Here is a 15,955-nt window from a genome sequence, read left to right as displayed (position 1 = left end):
TGGCAAATCTTGACTTGGCACTGATGAATTCGTGATTGGTGTGCGACTTGTCTGTGATGCCGGCTTCTGAATATTCTTCCCAGCGGTCCTGATCTCCTTCTTTGAATCTGCCTCGTATTCTGACTGTGCTCTCGGGGGTTGTATATACACATCAGTGCCAGGGCGTTGTACAGTCTTGCTATAAATCTGTACATCTGCAAAACGGGCAGAATATGAGCTTTTTATATCGTTAAAGAAAAAGTTCATTCACATGTGTACAGGTGTGTTAAGTACATATATGCACATTAAGTCCTTATTCGCCTACCTTCTTTTCTGAGCCCACGCCCTAGCTCTTGTTCTCTCTCGCTTTTATTCCCCATTCCCACGGAAAATGGAGTTTGAATTTCAAACTTTAATACAGTGTCCTAGTATAACCTTTGTATCCAGTCACATTCATTTTCGTGATACAATCATTACTCAAACCGAAAGATCTCAGCGGTGGTTTTAAAAACCACCGGCACACCACTATAATAGCGCATAGAAATCTTTTCTCGATTACCATGCGAAGTTAAACAAACAAGTCGTTTTTCTACCCTCTTTAAGCTAAAAAAGCTAGTTTCCACCTATTTGTTTATACTAGTATAACTAGCAAGAACAGTTGCCGTCTACAGACTGCCACGTTTAGCGAGATCCTTGGATCTACAGGATTATTAAGCGTGTCCTAGACGGACAATAATACATCACAATAATGTTATTCAATATTATTGGCGTACTCCCTGACAGTTCAATAAAATTGTGCAATAAGATTGTGGTTCGAAATGTTGAAGATAGAGCTGCTGCTCGTGTGATAATTGCCGTGCATTGTTGCAAGCAGAAAAGAAGCCGATGACAAATTTGGTCAAGGGCTGTCAAAGATCACTCACGAGAACTTGTTCGGAGAATTGGGGTTGAACATTAAAATCGTAACCTTGTGTGTGTTGATGGTCCAGCATCTGATATCTTATAGGATATACATAGGCATCCTCATACATAGATCTTTTGTTCATTACAAAGTTTATATACACTTCTAGAAGTGATTTCCCACGATCCGGGAGACCTCACATTTAGCCAAATGTAGCACCACGTAGCTGATCCCTATGAGTTAACAGTTGCTTTAAGCAAGCCACCTATCGATGCACGTCACATATCGGCCGATGCCCCGCTCCCTGTGTAGGGAAATGCTACGAGATTATCAACACTTACCACTTTCGCCGAAAAAGCTTACTAATAATGATTTTTCTGTCATTAGGCTGTTTCAGCAATAAACAATGTCACGCATATAGTGCAATGAAATAGATATTTAAAAGAACCCACAGGTTAGTTATTAACATTACAGTATTATATTACAGTTGATAAAATACTGGTACTTTATGTCATAGAGCGGGTGCACGAGTAGCCAATCAAGCAGTGTTTGTTTAAACGCTGGTTCTGATAAATCTTTTAAAATTTGGGAAAGGTTTCTAAGGGAACCTAGACGTCATCAGGAATAAAAAAGGGATATTTTATTTTTAGTTTAATGGAGTTCTGTGATTCTTCCTGCTTCCAAAAATATGTACTTTATATAGATTACTTCATCATTTTTGTGTTTAAATGCCTTTTTAAATCAGATGCAGCGCGTGTCTATTAAATGCTGTCACACTTCTGTGAAACACAAAGCACTCCATCTTCAGGCCACAAGTGGCCCATCGGGACCATACGAGCACCGTGTCATCCTCGTGAAACACCAAACCAAAACCTTGCCGAAAATGTTGCGGTATTTAATTTTGGGGCCGATATTACCATAGCAATCTATAAGAACTTATCGATTGTACAACAAGCAGGGATTTATTACAATCGATTTTTTCTGTCGATACAAGTAGTTGCAGTGCTTCGTAGTGGGCACAATCAAGATATAAATGTCGATAATAAACTATAATGAGCACACAGATTGTACTAGATTTTTCAGAAGTGTACAAAGCATTATTTATTACATATAAATAATTGAATGGTGTGTATCCAAAGTGAAATAAGCAAATAAAAAAATAATAAACCAGAAAATCTTTGGCCTTTACGTGGCTCTTAGCAGACGGCAATTGTTCTGGTGCACGATGTTTTGTGTGTAAACAAATCGGTGACAACACATCACTCGATGATCAGGATTCAGTATGTAAAGAGGGTACAGGAAATATTTTGCTGTTAATTGAGCTTTGCACGTTGACCGAGGAAAGATATCAGTTCGCTATTGTAATAGTGTATGGGTGATTTGTAAAATTCACGCTAAAAGTGTTTGTGTAGTGGTTTTATCTAGAAAATAATGAGAATGTGACGGGAAACAGATTTATAGTAGGACATTATACTGAAGTGAGAATGGGGAGGAAGAGGATAAGGGCGAGGAAGCGTACAGGCCCGAAAGGATTTAACCCTGTCAGCGCTGATTTTAAGTACGTAAAAGTTATTAAAAAACACTTATTAACGTGATTCATCACCGCCGACGATTTGAAAACAACTCATGATCTATCTGTGTTGCAGCCAGCAACCGAAACAGCAGACATATTTAAAGCGGAAACCACAGCCCTATGTGAGAAGTACTCAGCAACTGGCATCAGAGTCGTGTCACACATTGTCTGGTAAGAATTCTTCAGCTACTGTGGCTAGTACATCTGCAGGAGCAGGTAATTGCAGATGGAGTGCTGAACAGACCGTATTTGAATTACAATGCAAACGAATCTTTTATTGTATATAGTGAACTCATTTATATTAAGTAAATTTCTACACCTAGGCCTACGTCTGCTATTTCTATATTTTCTAGTATTAGACTTTTCTGTAGTATAGTCTTGGGTTTAGGTTAAGTTCAAAGGCGAAAGTTTTGTTCTAACTGGCGAAGCGAACGATTGTGAACGCGAATTAAAGGTTGTGGTGACTGGTGCATCTCTAGCGTGATGTTAATATTTGTGCAGTGTTTAACATACGTTGCCATGTGTAGCCCTAGCGAACTTTTTGTTACAAAAGCTAAAACTCTGGGGAAAAGTCACATTGTATTTTGATTCATATCATGTATAGGCCTTTGTATGATTCATAAACCACAAAAAAGCAAGGATATACCCGACACAACTTTTACAAAGCCTTGTGCATGACTGTGTTAGCATTTACTGACCCTCTGAAGTTCAGTAAGGGGAACTCAAAGAGAACTCAAACTGCTGTTCAATTTCGCATGTCCTTCTGTCTACGCAACTTCATCAAAAGGTTAAATTGTAACGGGAGTCTATTTGTTACAGATTTCCACATGTCAGGTCAACCACAACTTTTGCTGAACTGATTTGTTCATTGGTTCATTTGCTGGGCTAAAAAGTCTTATGTCTTCCATTGGCTGTTTATCAAATACGTACATGAATTTTGAACATTATATGTGATAGTTGAGTGAACATCTCTAAAATTAGGCTACCTGACTTGGAATCACAATTCAGTATATTATACTAATTAGTCATTCATGTATTATTGTTGAGTGATGTATGATTAGTCAGTTTACTACAATGCAGTGTGAGCTATCTCTGTATGTGCTGGACCCACTCATTAGCAATTTCTCTTTTTGCTGTACCTGTTACTCTCTAAGGAGAATTGACAGTAAATGATCGCATTTGTCAAGCTCAGTGCCTGAAATTGTGGTATGTTGTGCTACTGGAAACACAGAATGACCACCTCTTTTACCAATTAGTGGTAATTTTGACTGCAGCCATTATATTTCTGACATTTTTAAACTAATAGTTGCACCCTGTTTTTAAGGTCTCTGTGACATTATTTATCAAACAAGAACATAATTAGCCACTTATTACCAATGCTACCATGAGCTACATAGTTGCCTGGCAGCACATTTTCCAGCTTGTTCTCACACTGAAAACACCTTGTCACGAGTTTCCAAGAGACTCGCTTGCCACTGCTCGCCAGCTCCTATGACTGATGCACTTGGCTTAGAGTTGTAGCAGTATGGGATGTCGTACCCTTTATTTGTCGTCTGAGCTCAGTACAGATTAAAGGTGATCACTCAGCTATTGGGGTGGACTTCTGACAGATGCATACAAAAGTTGAAAAACTATTTTAGCTTCTGTAACTGACAGTTCCTTCTTCAGGGAGAAAAGATGGACAGGTTGTGCAAGGTGAGAAAGAAGGGATAGGTTCCACAAATGTCAGCCTGAAAGTGGCCCATCTATTGAGAGGACGAAGGGTAGCATGGATAATATTTCTTGTTCCCGATGACTGTTAATAAGGAAGGGTGGAAAATGTGCTCAGTTTCTGAAAGTGTATGTTGCTAGCCGAAGGATCATGTCATTGACCCAGTAAGTTGTGGGACTTTAGCTATAATGAAACTATGTCTGCTGCTAATGTTTCATTAAGACATCTTTTGAGTGAGACTGAAAGATTGACTGGAAAGTGTCCTCATTATGTAGGCCAGTAAAGTGAGCACAGTGTGTATGAGTGCATCACAAATTATTGTGGGAGAAATACCATGTGGTTGGCAGATAAGCTCACCACAGGCTTCACTGCACATAATTACCCCAACTCTTAGTTAAAGAGCAGATTTCCTGGGCCATCACATCCAATTATGGTACTGCTGATCCCTCCAAAAACCAACTTTGGACCACACCATTGGTGACTCAGTATTATACTGGTGTGGAATACGTGTTAATCAGCTACTTCACCAGGACCAAGAATGCCCTGAAATGAGATCCATTCTGTCTGAAATTTTGTATACCACACATAAAATAGCTTTCTGTTACTCCTTCTGCACCCATCTTCCTTCCCTGTGGCTCCTACGCCTGTGCTCGTCCCCACTGCAAGACTTGCCATATTCACCCTCCTGCCACTACTTATAGCAGTACTGTAACTGGCAAAACATACTGTCAAAGGGAGAGCCACCTGTGAAACGACATGTCATATACCAGCTGTTATGTAAACACTGTTCGGCCTTCTACATCAACACGATTACCACCAAATTATCAATTCGGTTTAGTGAGCATAGGCAGAGGGCACGTACTATCAACCTGAAATGTCCTGTTGCAGAGAATGCGCTATGACATGACATTTGTGACATCATTGCCTGTTTCAGCATAAGTGCCACCCGGATTCTTCCCCAAGTTTCTCAGAGACCCACAGGTGGCAACCAGCACTATGACATGTCCTTGGCTCTTGCCACCCACCTGGCCTTAATTTATGTTAATTTCTTCTGTCTTAGCATTTCTTCACTGTAACTACACTTTGCATCACTCTGTTTTAGTTACCTACATCTTTCATTGTCTTTCCCATCTGTTTTACACCATCCCCCTCCCAACTCTGTTACATACAATGCACTTAGCTTGTCATTATTATCTTTTATGCATGATTTTAGCAGTAATCTCTGTGTGCATATTATCCTGTCGTCCACCTTTAAGCTCTTAGGTTTTTAAATCTCGTCCAATGCAGTCCCCAACAATTAGTCTTTCCGTCTCATACCTTACGGTAGGTCTCCCCTGACCCGCAGTTCTGGGTGACTTTCCTGAAAGCTACGCCTTTTTATACATCTCTTCAGTCCATCCCTCTTCCTCCCCTTTCAACCTTTCTGCTTGGAGAAGGAACCACTGGATTGGAAAGCTTACCAATTACAACCGTCTTTTATGGGTATGTCGTGCCGCCGCTTGGTGAGTAGATTTTTTATCTATCCAATTAAATAATTTTGTTGACAATTGGTTGTTTTCGTTGTTATATCAGTGGTTATTAGACAGCCAAGAAGTCGTGCAGATTGGCCCGACACAGCTGCCTCGGTTTGTCAGAAGTAAGTAGTTGTGGACCCCAGAGGGTAATGAAATGTTTGTACGAAATATCATCAGAAATGTTGAAACTCAATCTGTTACTGATTTACACTTATTCCTCTACAGCCTCGATTCCGATACGCAGGTCTTCAAGTGTCAACTCCTCCATTTCTCGTGTGATTCCCAGTTCTTCACAGAGAGATGCTGTGCCACTTCGTTCTTTGCCATTCATACTTGTCTGACCACATCAAAAGTTTCTGTGCCACCTGACCCATGTGACATATGATGTGGCTCCAGGTCTCACCATGGACTGTTGCAGCATTGTTCTTCAAACGCAGAAAACAAATTACTGCATGTTACTCCACTATACCGGCAGTCTGCGCAATTATGTTTTGGCTCCTCTTTTGCCATGCAACGATTTTGTGGCGTATTGATTTAAGTGTGTAACAGGACTGCAGCATGAACCTGCCAACAAATTAAAAACTTTCTTTTCAGAGTGATAAAAAGTAATTAACCTCATATGCTTGTTATGTTCTTTCAATGTTTTTATCTTGACATATTAGCAGTGTTCATACCAACTGCCTAAACACAACAAATGTGGCAGATAACAGTGACTCCCCTATTTGCTAAACATTCTAATACATCTTTCTCGTTCCAACTGATTGCGGGTCTTATGTTATCTGTGCTTTGGTGTGACGGTGTGGTTCTAGGCCTACTTTTCCGATTGAGCCTAGAGTCCTATCTTTTGATAGCATTTTGTTTAATAAAGTCAAAACTTGACTTCTTATCCGTGGATATGAGAACTGTCCTTCCCTAATCCTTTTGATTCTCTAATGGCCTTGTCATCAGAGGAATCTTAAACTTCATTCTTCCTTCCTGCCGTCTTTTCAGTTTCCTCATCCAGTTATGTGCAACTTTTTGACACCACTGTATGTTGTAGGTGTTCTGTGCCACTGGGCACATCGTTTTATGTGAATTTCATATGATTGTCATGCACTAAATAAATTGCTAAGTGCTACAATTTTATTTTTTAGGAAGTACAGCTACCCCAAAGGAAGCGATAGAAGTGGACCCTACGGATGAAGTGCTAAATGTGAAACAAACAAATGAAGCAATAGTTGTGGACCTTACTAAAGAAGTGACAGAAGTGGAGAGTACAAATGAAGTGATAGAGGTGAACACTACGAATGCAGCCGAGCTACTCACTACGCAACCCAGTATTCTGTCAGATACCTCACCTGATCTCTGGCATAAAGTTACCGTAAGTAACACACTTGTGCATCGTACTGCATGCAGAGTGACATTCCAAGTCAGTAAATAAAGTAACAAGACTGGTAGTGTAGCACTCCGACTGGCAACAGCAGCTGCCATTCTAAAATTTGAAGAACCTGAACTATGTGCTAAAACTGTAATCGGTCTATATATTTTTTATCCTTTTTTGTAACAAAACTGCATTAGTGATATTGATGATGGGTGATGATAGTGTATGACCTTTCAGTTTTCAAATATGTATAAAGTGAGTTTTAATAGAATTAAAGTGTGCAACATGTTACAGTTTGAGGTATAGATTGCATTATCTAAACTGGAAAATGGCAAACTATTGTATGAGATGAATTGACTGAAGAACTGATTAAAGCACTTGGAGAGATTTGCAGCAGTGAGTGTACGAATGTAGCTAAATGTTTCAGAAACTTGTAAACAACTAATATGAGCCTAAAGTTTAATCTCGACTACTCTAAAAATACATTTCCTCCAAATACATATAATGAAGACATCAAATTATACTTATGGTAAAAGGATAAGCCACATCTTGTTTCCATGAAGAAAGTAAAATTATGAACAGAAATCAGTAAATTTGTAAAAATGCATCTGAACTTAAATTGTTAACCACCAAATTAGCTAGTAAGTAAGTAAATTGTACAGAAATCTAACATTTTGTGAATAATTCTCACAGTTTAGAACATAACAAAGAATCACTGTATTTTGGCTAAATACTTGGAAATTACAATAATCGTAGCTCAACTCTGGAGCGAAAGAATAAAACATCCATAATAAGGTCATATTAGTACTCGCAATTGGCAATAATAATAGAATGATTAAATAAATTCCCAGTATGAATATAAGTTTAGTTCATTTGAACAAAATGAAAGAAAATAGGAATCTGATAGCATAAGATGCTGTTGGGAAGGCAAGCGATTAGAGAAGGGAGAGAAAAGAAGAGTGTGCATTCCTATATTGAACAAAATACAGATGGCAATGATACGCCACTCTCATTATTCTGGGCATGCATATTCGCTGACTTTCAGTGCAGTTCATTGACTAGGTGGTTAAATTATATCTTTAAACCTTAGTATTCTGATAGAAAAAGAAAATAGTATGTTATTATGTTGTGGGCAGGGCACAATATTATATCATTCTGCACAGAACATAGTCAAAGACACTGCTTCTTTGGGTTACCAGATTTTGTCTCATCCCTGCAACCTCCTGACGCCGCACCTAGTGACTTCATTCTCATCCTTATATGCATAAACTGTTGCATAGCAGGCATTTCCAGAATGATAGTGAGATAATTTTTAGTTTAAAAGTTTACCAAAAAGTCTAAGTGTGGACTTCTGCAACAATTTTCTCCAGCAAGTCATTCACCATTGGGGAAAAATGTATCCCATTGGGGAGGGGGGGTGAATTCATAGAGGAGGACTTGACGCGATGGTCTCACCTCTAATTTTTGTGGTGATAATTAAAACTTTGACACAAAAATATTTTAGAACTCATTTACAGAAACACACCAGAAGCAGTGACAGTAATCAATCTAGTTTCTTCTCACATATAAAAGACCAGCACCACACTGCTTAGAAAATTTAAACTGCATTACAAATACTACATTGGATAGCTGATAAACAACACACCAGAAAAAGAAAATGCTCAACTCTCAGTTTTAACACTTAATAAAATCGTTTACTATTATAGATAGGTACGTGACACCATAAAGCTGATTGATGTAAATAATAAAGACATCCAAGAAATCTACATACAACCTACATCTCAAAATCAAATTTACCATGGTAATACAAACCTAAAATTAAATAAATTATCACGGCCTCAAATTTAGCAAAAACGACAATGACTAAACATTTGCACGGTTGCCACAAGTTCTGGAAATCGGGGAATTTCAGAAGTGTCAGGGAAACTTGAAAAAAAAAAAAAAAAAAAAAAAAAAAAAAGAGAGAGAGAGGGAGAGAGAGAGAGAAACACTGGAAAAGTCTCATTTTTGTCTCATTAGATGAAATGGTTTCTTTACTGAGATGTCATGCATCGTTACTGGCTGTACGCAGCTAAGAACATGTGCTGCTTCCCTTTCCTCCCCTTCATACCACTCCCCTCAGCTTGTAGTCAGCACTGCATCCACTTCTTGCTGCTAGCCTAGTAGATGTGGACAAGAGGATGGGAGGTGTGAGGAGTGATTTGTTTGTAATTGATTCTTAGAGATTGTTGACCCAGCAGCTGTAGACGCTGGTCATGTGTGTGTGTGTCGTAATTGTGTGGGAAATACGGAAGCGTCTGATCCTGCCCGTCTGCTTTGACCCATGATGTCACAAATATGGCAGAAACTACCATAAACCACTATTCCAATATGGTGCATATAAAATCGTTACATACACAGTATGAGGACGAAAATACATCGAAAAGCAAAAACACACACGTTCCACAAAAAGCCTAATGACACTAACAGATCAAGTGCAGGTAATAGGGGGCTTTTGGGTGGGGACATACTAAATATAAACAAATTTAGGCACCCACCCCCATACAAAACCATGCAAAAAAACGAAAATCACCGACATCACGAAACTCCCCAAATACCACTAAACACAATATCATCTGGAATCAGACACTTCCCTTGACCTATATAGCTCAACAGCAGCTCCCGATCCCATAAATTAGGACCTAACACTTCCCTTGGCGTATATAGCTCAAAAACATCTCCCGGTACCAATACCAACATTCACAGCCACACATTGGGGTCGAACACTTCCCTTGACCTGTTGTCCTTACATCACCTCCACATACAGCCGTCCCTGGTTCGAGACGTTGGAACTTTAAGTAAGCCGCATTTCTTCACGACATACTGAACAGTTCACGACTTCATCAAAAAATCCGAATAGTTGAAAAAATTTTATTACAGACAACGCATTGTCCCCCATCCCGAAAACTGTTGACCCTGTCAGTCATATCCATACCTACCAAAGACATAAAAAAGCAATTTACCAAAATTCACACAAGACGCCACACTCACAAACTAAACCAAAAACATCACCTAACACACCACCAGAGAGCACCACCGATCGCATCAAAACGATACCTACAAACACGCCAGTCTCGCAAACTAACTTCCGCGCCGTCGTGACGTCACACACAACAACAGCCTTAAGTCACGGGTCAAAGCCGACGGGTGGGATCGGACACTTCGGTCGACCTATTGTGTGAATGTGTGTGCGCTCTCATTTTCTGGCAAACGTTATGGCCAAAAATGTAGTTGTAAGAGTGTGATCGTCTTTTCTATGTGTCTGACTGCGGCTCTCGATGATCATCTTTACGGTGATTTGCTACCTGTCCTCATTGGTATTGATTCTCAGAGTATTTGACCAAGTTATCAGTTGCTTGGATTGATCACTGTGGTCTCATTTCATCAATATGCTGTCTGTGACACATGGATAGCTGGCCACACGAGTGGAGTCTCGCGACTGGCCATTTCTACTGCTATCTCTAATGTATCAGGCCTGCTGATCTGAAGCCCATCAATCCCCACTGATGTGCAGGACATGCCATTGGATCAAATCTCACCCATCAACCGGCTGGCCAGCTCTGTTTGTGTGTAGTATAATGCAGTGATTTTTCGTGGTTTATCTATGGACCCAGGACCGAGGTGCTCCTTGGCAGGCCACGGGCGATGGGTTTCAGGAATTGTGACTATCTCACCGCAAGTACATTGGACAGTCTGGCATTTTATAGACAATTTTATTTATTGTTTTACATTTTGACACTTTGAAAGTAGTTTATATAACAGAAAGTCTGGACAATAAGAAGAAGAAAATTGTGGCAGTCACTGGCAGTTTGTATGCTATGTACTCATATATTTCTCCAACAATACCTGTAAAATATAGACATAACACAGTGGGTAATAACAAACAATAACAAACATAGTAGACCCAACATTTTATTGGCAGTCACCTGTAGTGTTGGTTTACACAACTCTTCCCTGCCCGATACACTCCTTTTAAGAGGCCTACTTTTTTCTGAGGTTATTTCTGAAATTGGTGAAGGTATTTTAAATGTCTTGCAACTCCAAGAAAATGTGACCAGTATACCACTGATAGTGGCAGAGAACGTACGGTGCCATATGTAATTTTATTTATGTTTGAAACAGGCTTATGTCTGTTGAAGTTGTTTTATTGGTCTTGGTGCAGCCGCTGGGCTAAGACATTTTTCATTTATTAGTGTGTATGTAAGTAATACATTATCACCTACCGAATTTTGAAGTTTATGTGTAGATTGTATCCCTGGTCTAGATGTTATTTTGATCATTTTTTAGGACTTCCGAAGAAGGCTATATTATTATAGCAGAAGCCATGCTCAAGGTTTATTTTAAACATAATTTAGTGCAACTGTGGGCTGTTTTTCATTCAAGACAATTTCGTAACTGTTGCTGTTGTCGCTGCCATGATGAAAATAATGTAGTAATAACAATCTCATAACAAAACTACATTCTGGCAAGGCCAAAATCTCAGAATAATACAATCCAGGAGTATGAAAAATCACTTGTGACAATCAATATAATTTTTATTCGCCAAATGGGACAAAATTTTATATCAGATTCAAAGAACACATCAGAAACCACAACTGTATTCAATCTAGCTGCTTTTCACATCTAAAAAACCAATATCACACAGCCGATAAAATTGAAACAGGATTACAAATAGTGCACAGAGTACCAAAAGGACTCGGTATGAACATGTTTGAAGAACTGGAAATATGTACCAAAGACTATCTACACGAAATACTAAATGAACACACAGACTTTAAACATAAATATTATCTGTAAAATATCATCGACAGACTGGAACATGGGAAATAGTATAGTACATATGGACAATAAAACATACTCAGATTAAAGATATAATTCACAGAAAAATCCAATCAGTGAAATATAATATTATTGTAGTTTAGCTAGTTATACTTCATAAAAATACAACGCGTAAATGAACTGTCAAATAAATGTCAAATCATACTCTATAGTTAAGGAACTATCACATAAGTGTCAACATGTATTTCTTATGTTTTTAATTACCACATTTCATGTAATGTTTTAGAGCATTTAAACTTGTTGTTGCCTTATATACATTTACATTTTCTAGTGATTATTGCCTTTTGTTTCCAGGTGAAACCAGCAGGAGGTGACAGAGTAGCTGTTCTCTATGCCATCAACAGGCAAATTTCTCCACGGAAGCTCATTCCATATTTTGTAAGTTCATAGCTGCAGGCAGACAATACTGTCTTATCCACCCTGATTTTTAATTTTAATGTTATGCTTGGAAGGAATCTTTAGTGGTATACAGTGATCTTGTTCGTACACTACTGACTGTAATATTTGTGCCAGCTGGCTCACAGAGGACAGTTAGTGCTGGACCTCTAAAAGAAATTCATTCTAGGACCTTTAGGTAATATTTTTGAATGTTAAGACTGTGGCAGTTGTATCCACCCAGTGCACCTGTCACTTATATACTCATGACCTTGATTTATAAGTTTAAGACTTACCAACCTGAAGAGAGCCATCAGTGCTGATTCACTTGCCTTATCAGAGACAGTACAGAATATAGTTAGGAAACTCAATCCACATAAAACTCCAGCAGTTTTAATTACCCGTAAAAGACTTTACCCATTTGTTCTGTATATTTCTTCCAATTTTAACCTTAGCCTGTTTTCAAATAGTTTTCTCTTCCTGAGCAAAGAATGTGAGCACAACACTGTTCCATCACATTAACACTAGAAATCCCAATGTTGGTGTAACAGGATGATTCTGTGGAATATCATGTTCCTCTTTTAAACACTTAGGCTGACAAAAAATGTTCGTAAAAACTGAAAAGATAGTTAGGTAGTTATTAAGTGAGGAACATCCCACTGTGCATGCCTTGGTTGGGTGTATGTGCAGGTGGGTGAAAAGGAAATCATCTCATCGTATCAACAAGGTGTGAGGGTGAATGCTCATCTCCATTGCTGTGGAGGCCTGCTTATAGTTTCACACTGCAGTCTGGTGGTGCCGTGGAAGTCGTGGAGAAAAGGGGTGCAGGCAAGAATGTAAAAGCTCTGGCAAATTAAGAATACAAGAGAACTCTCACTCGAGCTATACTGCCAAATCAGCATATATACATGTTATGATCTTTTGTGAACTATGATGTGTTAGCAGTCTGTACCCCTAGTGTGTGTAAGAGTAATTGTCCAGAGAAGAAATTGTTATTACAATATAGAAGAGTTGTCACAAAATTATTTTCATTACTTAGTTGATAGAACTGATCGAAACACACTTTCAGCACGCACCCTAACTACAAGAGGTGGTGAAGTAACATGGCACGGTTTAATGGCACTGCATACCAGGTTCACTGAAGCAGTGAACTTCAAGAATGGCGACCGCAAATTATTTGTTAAGTTGTAACACATGCAGCGGGTGACAGATCGTACAGGGAGTGGAATGAATGACAGAAGAATTCTGTGTGGCAATTTCAAGACTGTAGATGCAGCAGTGGTCTGTGGCAGCTGGCCAGCACAACTACTGTGCAGCATCACTTCGCAGTGAGCAGTCGGTCAGCTGTCAATGCAATGGCTATGAAGTGGCTCGTCAGTGCGTCACTTAGCCTGTGCATAAAGCATAGACAGCACTGTGTGGCTAACAGTATGCCTTCTTAGGTGAACTGTAATTATTTTGTGAGGAAACATAAAGTTGCATTTCACCAGATTTGAATAGTTGTGTTGGAATCAAATGTCATCGTTTAAATATGAATGAAATTTTACCCATTGTTGTTAGAGTTATATGCTCATTCAGACTAGGAAAATGGAAGAATTAATGGCTCTAATGAAGGCTCAAGCAGAGAAATTAAAAATTTAGATGAGTTCTCTAATAGTATTACAACTTGAGGAGAGGATTTTTTAAAAAACAAAAAAAAAAAAGAAAGAAAAAGAAAAAAAAACTTAAATACAAATTTCACAAATTTAAAAATGCAAGGGGAGGAGATATCTACAAAATAGAAACAAACTTCCACATGGGAAAAATATATTAAAAACAAAGATTCCAAGACTTCCCAAGCGGGAAAGCGCCGGCAGACAGGCACAATGAATAAAACACACAAACACACACACAGAATAACTAGCTTTCACAACCGATGGTTGCTTCTTCAGGAAAGAGAGAAGGAGAGGGAAAGACGAAAGGATGTGGGTTTTAAGGGAGAGGGTAAGGAGTCATTCCAATCCCGGGAGCGGAAAGACTTCCCTTAGGGAGAAAAAAGGACAGGTGTACACTCGCGCACACACACACACACACATATCCATCCGCACATACACAGACACAAGCAGACATATTTAAAGGCAAAGAGTCAGTGTGACTCTTTGCCTTTGCCTTTAAATATGTGTATGTGCGGATGGATATGTGTGTGTGTGTGTGTGTGTGTGTGTGTGTGTGTGTGTGTGTGTGTGCGAGTGTACACCTGTCCTTTTTTCTCCCTAAGGGAAGTCTTTCGGCTCCCGGGATTGGAACGACTCCTTACCCTCTCCCTTAAAAAACCCACATCCTTTCGTCTTTCCCCCTCCTTCCCTCTTTCCTGAAGAAGCAACCATCGGTTACAAAAGCTAGTTATTCTGTGTGTGTGTGTGTGTGTGTGTGTGTGTGTGTGTGTGTGTGTGTGTGTGTTTGTTTTGTTCATTTTGCCTGTCTGCCGGCGCTTTCCCGCTTGGTAAGTCTTGGAATCCTTGTTTTTAATATATCTATGCGACCTTATTAAAGTTACCTAAAAAGTTATAAGGTGAAATAGAAAAATAATGCCATTTAGACCAGAATTGATGTTAAAAAACCGTTTAAAGAAGTAAATGCTAACGTGCAACAAATAGAGGAATAGTCGACCTGGGAATTCGGAGTTATATGTAATTAATTGGTGCCCCAAACACTTTAATCACATTGGAGGGGCATCTATGGTATTAGTTGAACAAAAGGTACAAAAGAAAGTAGAATCTACTAGTGCTTCAAGTAATTCTTTGGAGAATGCTGTAGAACACAAGAAGGAAATTCAGAAGTTATGGGAAGCATTGAAAGATACCCAGAGAGAATAAGAAAATGATTGTCAGTAACACTGGGGTATCGAGTGATTTCATAGAACAGCAGTTAGGAAATTGCGTGAATTGATCAAAACAGTTTCCAAAATTTGGACCTGACAGACAGGTACATCCAAGTTAGTTCTTGTATTTTCTAGATCATATATTGTAGTGTAACGCTAGCTTGTACAGGTGTCTCTATGTATACAGGGTGGTGCATTGATCGTGCACGGGCCAAATATCTCACGAAATAAGTGTCAAATGAAAAAACTGCAAAGAACGAAACTTGTCTAGCTTGAAGGGGGAAACCAGATTGCACTATGGTTGGCCCACTAGATGGCGCTGCCATAGGTCAAACGGATATCAACTGCATTTTTTTTTATATAGGAACCCCCATTTTTTATTACATATTCATGTAGTACGTAAAAAAATATGAATGTTTTAGTTGGACCACTTTCATCGCTTTGTGAAAGATGGTGCTGTAATAGTCACAAACATATGGCTCACAATTTTAGACAAACAGTTGATAACAGGTAGGTTTTTTAAATTAAAATACAGAATGTAGGTATGTTTGAACATTTTATTTCGCTTGTTCCATTGTGATACATGTACCTTTGTGAACTTATCATTTCTGAGAATGCATGCTGTTACAGTGTAATTACCTGTAAATAAAACATTAATGCAATAAATGCTCAAAATGGTGTCCGTCAAAGTCAATGCATTTACAATACATGTAATGACATTTCTCTCAACAACGAGTAGTTCGCCTTCCATAATATTCGCACATGCATTGACAATGCGCTGTCGCATGTTGTCAGGGGTTGTCG

General features: G+C 38.9%; 1 protein-coding gene across 1 annotated transcript in view; it reads left to right on the top strand.

The window, feature by feature from the left end:
* The first annotated feature begins 1,906 nt into the window (after positions 1-1,906).
* Positions 1,907-15,955, top strand: part of LOC126292137 (nuclear RNA export factor 1-like) — a 147,347-nt gene continuing 133,298 nt past the window's right edge. Inside the window, exons 1-4 of the mRNA XM_049985974.1 lie at positions 1,907-2,438; positions 2,527-2,624; positions 6,812-7,038; positions 12,211-12,294. Of these exons, the coding sequence (XP_049841931.1) occupies positions 2,365-2,438; positions 2,527-2,624; positions 6,812-7,038; positions 12,211-12,294 (483 nt within the window). The 5' untranslated portion in view covers positions 1,907-2,364. The remainder of the gene's footprint in view (positions 2,439-2,526; positions 2,625-6,811; positions 7,039-12,210; positions 12,295-15,955) is intronic.

This window comes from Schistocerca gregaria, chromosome 9 (genome assembly GCF_023897955.1).
Source record: "Schistocerca gregaria isolate iqSchGreg1 chromosome 9, iqSchGreg1.2, whole genome shotgun sequence".
Taxonomy (NCBI): Eukaryota; Metazoa; Arthropoda; class Insecta; order Orthoptera; family Acrididae; genus Schistocerca; species Schistocerca gregaria.
This window is presented reverse-complemented; position numbering and strand designations above follow the sequence as displayed.